This window comes from Trichomycterus rosablanca, chromosome 9 (genome assembly GCF_030014385.1).
Source record: "Trichomycterus rosablanca isolate fTriRos1 chromosome 9, fTriRos1.hap1, whole genome shotgun sequence".
Classification (NCBI taxonomy): Eukaryota; Metazoa; Chordata; class Actinopteri; order Siluriformes; family Trichomycteridae; genus Trichomycterus; species Trichomycterus rosablanca.
The window spans coordinates 12,294,522-12,302,021 of NC_085996.1; the positions used below are offsets into that span (position 1 = coordinate 12,294,522).

Below are 7,500 nucleotides of genomic sequence, written 5' to 3' on the forward strand. Positions count from 1 at the left end.
AAAGCGCCAACAATGGGCACGTGAGCATCGGATCTGTACCACAGAGCAGTGGAAGAAGGTGGCCTGGTCTGAGGAATCACGTTTTCTTGTACATCACGTGGATGGCCGGGTGCGTGTGCGTCGCTTACCTGGGGAACACATGTCACCAGGATGCACTATGGGAAATAGGCAAGCCGGTGGAGGCAGTGTGATGCTTTGGGCAATGTTCTGCTGGGAAACCTTGTGTCCTGCCATCCACGTGGATGTTACTTTGACACGTACCACCTACCTAAGCATTACTGCAGACCATGTACTGTACACCCTTTCATGGAAACTGTATCCCCTGATGGGTGTGGCCTCTTTCAGCAGGATAATGCTCCCTGCTACAAAGCAGAAATGCTTCAGGAATGGTTTGAGGAGCACAACAATGAGTTTGAGGTGTTGACCTGGCCTCGAGCATCTGTGGGATGTGCTGGACAAACAAGTCCGATCCATGGAGGCCCCACCTCACAACTTACAGGAGTTAAAGGATCTGCTGCTGACATCTTGGTGCCAGATACCACAGCACACCTTCAGGGGTCTAGTGGAGTCCATGCCTCGACGGGTCAGGGCTGTTTTGGCAGCAAAAGTGGGCCATAAATTGAATAGGCTGTGCCAAACTCCACTTAGGTGGGATCGAGTGAGTAACCCAAATAAATTGTCTTGAAAATATTGGCTTGAACCGGATTGTCTCTTAATATCAGAAATGTTCAAAATGAGCTTATGAAAGGGAAATCAGCGTTGCTAGTGGACACGGGATTTTGGCACTAATGTATCGCTGTGATGTGTGATTAGTTTTGGGTGATCGCAGGGTGCCGGCTATTATTGATTTACAACACTTCTAAGTGAGAGCCGACCAAAGAGTGGACACAATTGCATTAGCGTGAATGATGAGCACACAAAAGACCACTGCTGGAAATGTCTTACTGGCCCATTACAGTTCCACCCTGGATGTTAGCTGTTGTTAGCACCGCAATTAGCAGCTGTCCTCAGAATAGATGACGGACTGGTTTGCTCTCCGTGAACATTCTGTCTCTTTCTGACCGTCTCTTGCTGGGCTGCACTGTAGCGTTTCGGCTGCGTGGTTTTTACCGCAATGAACAGAATGATGCATCCATGGTGACAATATGGCAGCTTTTTCCAGTCACTTATAGGGATGTAACGATGCACCACAAGACAGTTAAAAATCGATTCACATGTGTAACGGTTCAAATCGGTTTACATGTATAATAAATCGATGTTCACTTTAAACAGCAGAGGGTGCTGGTGCTATTCGCCTCGCCTGGTTGACGTCACTACAGGGTTGCCAGGTTCGGAATTTTCCAGCCAAATGTATTTATGTGAGGACACTTTTTTTATTTGTATTATTTATTTAATGTGGGATTGATTTCATTTCAGTTTTTTTTTGTTTACACAGAAAGGGAAATGTGCAGCATTGTTTTGCGTAGTTTGTACCTTCCTCAAAAATCAAAGGACGTTCATTATTTAGATAAATACAAATAAGCACAAATACAGTATTTTATTTATTTATTTTTTTAAAGAGAAATAATAAAAGGAAACTTTGTATTCAATTTAATATTGTTTAAAAAATCGGGAAAAAATTGTATCGTGAACCCAGTATCGTGAATTGTATCACATCGTGGGTAGAGTGTATCATTACATCCCTAGTCACTCATAAACCTCAAACCTGTTGTTTTATCATTTTTTGTATTTTTTTTTCTTTTCTTTTTTTATCCAGTCTCTCAATCCATAACTTCCCAATGTTCTCATGGCCACTGTCTTTAAACCATAGTCTAACCTTTTTACTTAGCTGTAATATGCTAGTATATTGGACTTCTGTGCTACCTTAGCACCCCAACCTTTTCATTTTATTCACTAATATCCCCAAGACTTTTTATATTTATATATTTTTTTATTAATTACATCGTTGCATACACAACTAATACGGTAGCCAGTAGTGTAGGGCCACCGACTGCTTCTGTAAACCAGACATTGATCACAATTCATACTACATATGCTGGCATATACTTTGGGCTGTATGGTGTACCTGAACTGATTTATTTGATCAACGTTCTGTTGTGTTTTTGTAGGTCTTGTCTGCAGTTGATCACTGATTGTCCTCCTGCAATCCAAGAAGAACTGGACTTGATCACTGCCCTATCTAGACTGGACCACTTTGGGATTAAAGTCCTGCCATTACAAGGTAACCTTCTTCACCGGAAACTCAACGGAGAACCTTCCTATCAACCATCTGCCACTTGTAGCACTTCTTCCATGTGTTCTTCTCTTATCTTCACTATTTTCTCTTCTCTTCTCTTCTCTTCTCTCCTCTCCTCTCCTCTTGTCTCCTCTTCTCTTCTCTACTCTTCTCTTCCCTACCCTTCCCTACCTTACTCTTCTCTTCTCTACTCTTCCCTACCTTACTCTTCTCTTCTCTACTCTTCCCTACCTTACTCTTCTCTTCCCTACCCTTCCCTACCCTACTCTTCTCTTCCCTACCCTTCCCTACCCTACTCTTCTCTTCCCTACCTTACTCTTCTCTTCTCTACTCTTCCCTACCCTACCCTATTCTTCCATTCCCTTCCCTACCCTTCCCCACCCTACCCTATTCTTCCATTCCCTTCCCTACCCTTCCCTACCCTACACTTCTCTTCCCTTCCCTACCCTACCCTTCCCTACTTTTCCCTTCCCTACCCTAAACTTCCCTACCCTACTCTCCTCTTCTCTTCTTTTCTCTTCTCTACTCTTTCCTACCCTTCCCTTCCCTACCCTTCCCTACCCTACACTTCTCTTCTCTTCTCTTCCCTACCCTACCTTTGCCTACTTTTCCCTACCCTTCCCTACCCCTCCCTACCCTTCCCTACCCTACACTTCACTTCTCTTCTCTTCCCTACCCTACCATTCCCTACTTTTCTCTTTCCTTCCTTACCCTTCCCTACCCTACACTTCTCTTCCCTTCCCTACTTTTCCCTTTCCTACCCTAAACTTCCCTACCATACTCTCCTCTTCTCTCTTCTTCTCTTCTCTACTCTCCGCTTCCCTACCCTTCCATACCCTACTCTTTCCTACCCTTCCCTACCCTACCCTTCTCTACACTTCTCTTCCCTACCCTACCCTTCCCTACTCTTCCCTTCCCTACCCTAAACTTCCCTACCCTACTATCCTCCTCTCTTCTCTTCTTTTCTCTTCACCTCACTTCTTTTCTCTTCTCTTCTGTTCTGTTCTCTTTTCTTCCCTTCGATACCCTACTCTTCCCTTCCCTACTTTAAACTTCCCCTCCCTACCCTTCCCTACTCTTCCCTACCATCCCCTACCCTTCCATTCCCTCCCCTACTCTTCCCTATCATTCCCTACCATTCCCTTCCCTACACTTTCCTACTCTTCCCTACCCTTCAATTCCCTTCCATTCCATTCCCTTCCCTACCCTTCTCTTCCCTACCCTACCCTACCCTACTCGTCCTTACTCTTCCCTTCCCTATTCTTTCCTACTCTTCCCTTCCCTATTCTTTCCTACTCTTCCCTTCCCTTCAATTCCCTTCCATTCCCTTCCCTACCCTTCCATTCCCTTCCCTTCCCTACTCTTCCCTTCCATTCCATTCCCTTCCCTACCCTTCTCTTCTCTTCCCTACCATACCCGTCCTTACTCTTCCCTTTCCATACTCTTTCCTACCCTTCCCTACTCTTCTCTTCTCCTCTCCTCTCCTCTCTTTAATCCACATCCCTGCATGACCGTACAACTCCCACAGGAACCAGAGCTGTAGACACCACAGCTTGTGGTGTAGAAATCGTTGGTTATACCGGTCCATCAAAACAGGAGTAATCACTGATACGTATGTACGTATGTGTGTAGATTTGCTTACTTGCTGTGCCGAGCTAAATACCGAGCATTAAACGAAGGTCTGACAAAAAAAGAACAAAATAAAATAAATAAATAATAGAAAAGCAAATACATGTATTAAATGTGTTTGTGTGAAACTCTGTGTCCCTTAGCTGAGTTCAGCTTTCTTGATACGGGTGGAACACATGACAAATACAATAGTGAGGGAGTGGGCGGGTTGTTCCACTAAGGGTTCCTTTACTTTTTCTTTGTCCTTCAATTTTTCTCTTTGTTGCTGAAGGACAGATGCCCACAGTTTCATGTGGAATGTGTACATTAGTGCCGGCTGTGAAGGTTCTTGAAAATTCTTCTCCCTGAAGGAAGGAAATGCGATTAAAATTTTATAAAGTACAAAAGTCAAAAGAACAACAGGTCAAGATGTGAGAAGTTCTACTCAAGCAAAAGTTAAAGTGAGAAAGTTCCTCAAAGCTCTCCAGATAGCCAGATGTCAAATACATGACCAGTGTATAAATGCTGAAGCTTCGCTGTAAATGATGTGTATTTGGTGTAGTGGAGTTAAGGTCAAAAGTTTACTTACACATAGAAGAATGGCAGAAGAATGATCTTACCCCAGTCTGGGATTTCTTTGTTTTGTTTTTGCTTCTGGTCTTTTCCTGTGAGTGGTTGATTGGATGTTGCCAATTTAGTTGTCTCCAATTACCCAATCAAATTTCACTTCTTCTACTGCTGCTGACCTCCACTCCATAAATAACACACCCTCCTTTAACACACGTGCAGTAGTCTACCGCTTCTTTTCACCTGCATGAACCATATTGCGCATGAAGAGTCACACACTGACCCCCATTATTCCCCGTCTCAGATAGACAGACAGATGGATGGATGGTTGGACGGACGGATGATTGGTTGGATGAATGGTATTGATTGATGGATGGATGGAAGATAGGATGGCTGGATGGTTGGATGATTGATTCTATGTCTCAATGTACAGGCTCCATCGATCAGCCAGCCGATGTCATAACTGCAGCACTTATGAGGAATCCCTAAAGCCTCTCTTCCCAGGACCAGCCAATAATTGTCCTTGAAGGTGCCCAGTCAGCTATTAGTAGAGTCGAGATTCGAACTTGCGAGCTCGAAATCAGGACTGGTGTACTTGCATGCTTCACCAAACAAAGTGCCTAAAAATAACTAATTTGATCACACTATATATTCACAGCCCTTGCATTGTGCACAAGGGAACAGTCATGCTGAAGCAGAAACAGTCCTTCCCTAAATTGTTGCTGCATTGTTAGAAGCATTTCATTTCTTACTTATAATTGTTTTATTACACCTGTTAGGAATCGCTGTGGCTAAAACTCATGAATTCAGAAATGAGACTTTTAGTTAGACTTTTTGTACTATATAGTTATTTGAGAGTTCATTCTCTGTATTGCAAGGTCCAGTCTTTCAATGTCACTTATTAATGAGTGGTAAACTGTCTAGAATTGCTCTTGCTGAGTTTTACTTACAGCTTAGCTGTTCTATGTCTGTTTTCCTTCTGTCCAGTACGACTGCGTGATGACCGTCTGTCCTTGATAAAGGAGTGTATCGCTCAGTGTTCTGGAGCCTATAAACAGTCCACTCTGCTGCTGGAGCTGGCAAGACTGCTGCGTGTTGCAGGTAACACACACACACACACACTTGGACAGATGGATAAATGGTATTGAATAATTATTGGATGGATGGGTGGGTGGATGCATTGATGGATGCAGGGACAGATGGATGGATGGATGGTATTGATTGATGGGTGGATGGATAGATGGTATTGATTGATGGATGAATGGATGGATGATTGGTTTGGATGAATTGTATTGTCTGATTATTGGATGGATGGATGGTATTGATAGATTATTGGATGGATGGATGGATAGATGGTATTGATTGATGGATGAATGGATGGATTATTGGTTTGGATGAATTGTATTGTCTGATTATTGGATGGATGGATGGATGGTATTGACGTATGGATGGTATTGATTGATTATTGGATGGATGGATGGTATTGGTGGATGAATGGATGGATGGATGGATGGATGGTATTGACGTATAGATGGTATTGATTAATTATTGGATGGATGGATGGTATTGACGTATAGATGGTATTGATTAATTATTGGATGGATGGATGGATGGATGGTATTGGTGGATGGATGGATGGATGGTATTGATTGATTATTGGATGGATGGATGGTTTTGGTGGATGGATGGTATTGGTGGATGGATGGATGGTATTGACGAATAGATGGTATTGATTAATTATTGGATGGATGGATGGATGGTATTGGTGGATGGATGGATGGATGGTATTGATTGATTATTGGATGGATGGATGGTATTGGTGGATGGGTGGATGGATGGATGGATGGTATTGGTGGATGGATGGTATTGGTGGATGGATGGGTGGATAGTATTGGTGGATGGATGGATGGATGGATGGTACTGGTGGATGGTATTGGTGGATGGATGGATGGATGGATGGATGTATTGGTGGATGGATGGATGGATGGTATTGGTGGATGGATGGATGGATGGTATTGCTGGATGGATGGATGGATGGATGGTATTGGTGGATGGATGGATGGATGGTATTGCTGGATGGATGGATGGATGGATGGTATTGGTGGATGGATGGATGGATGGATGGTATTGCTGGATGGATGGATGGATGGATGGTATTGGTGGATGGATGGATGGATGGTATTGGTGGATGGATGGATGGATGGTATTGGTGGATGGATGGATGGATGGATGTATTGGTGGATGGATGGATGGATGGATGGATGGATGATATTGACGTATAGATGGTATTGATTGATTATTGGATGGATGGATGGATGGATGGTGTTGATGGATGGATGGTATTGATAGACTATTGGATGGATGGATGGATGGATGGTATTGATGTATGGGTGGTATTGTTAGATTATTGGAGGGATGGTATTGATGGATGGTATTGTTATATTATTGGATGGATGGACGGATGGTATTGATAGATTATTGAATGGATGGATGGATTAATGAATGAGCAATTCAACTCTATTTTTAAAATATTTTTGTGAGACCCTGTATTCTCACAGATAACCTGTATTTGACTAATGATGGGGGATTTAATCCCGTCCGCAAAATACCTTAGTAAGACCCTGTATTATCACAGATGATCTGTAAAACCATCTCCTCCTCACACTGTGATAAAGAAAAGCTGTTAGAACTGGAACCCTCATCTGATTATGAAGTCTTTAAGTGTTTAAGTGTGATAAACTTAAGTAAAAGTGCTTTTAGTGCTTCAGAAAATACTTATCTGGAGTGTATTTTCACTATTAAAAGGCATGAATAAGGCAATTTGACTAAAAGAGTATGAAGTCAAGAATCAAATTAGATGAAATGCTTTATTAAAAGAATGAATACACGACTCATAGAGAGGAATTTTAATATCAGAGATACTAAATTGCCCATGACTGTGTGTGACATGAATCTGATGAATCATGTGTAAAACGTGACATTAAAAATCTATCAAACAAAGAGATACTAATGTTTTGGGGGACGATTGAATTGATTAAATTGGCAGTTTTGGTAATCATTTTATACCAGACTGACAGAGAAATGCCATC

At 42.5% G+C, this 7,500-nt stretch overlaps 1 protein-coding gene across 1 annotated transcript in view; it reads left to right on the forward strand.

The window, feature by feature from the left end:
• nbas (NBAS subunit of NRZ tethering complex) overlaps positions 1-7,500 on the forward strand; it is a 248,075-nt gene that overhangs the window by 96,831 nt on the left and 143,744 nt on the right. The window contains exons 31-32 of the mRNA XM_063001902.1: positions 2,109-2,221; positions 5,399-5,512. Of these exons, the coding sequence (XP_062857972.1) occupies positions 2,109-2,221; positions 5,399-5,512 (227 nt within the window). The remainder of the gene's footprint in view (positions 1-2,108; positions 2,222-5,398; positions 5,513-7,500) is intronic.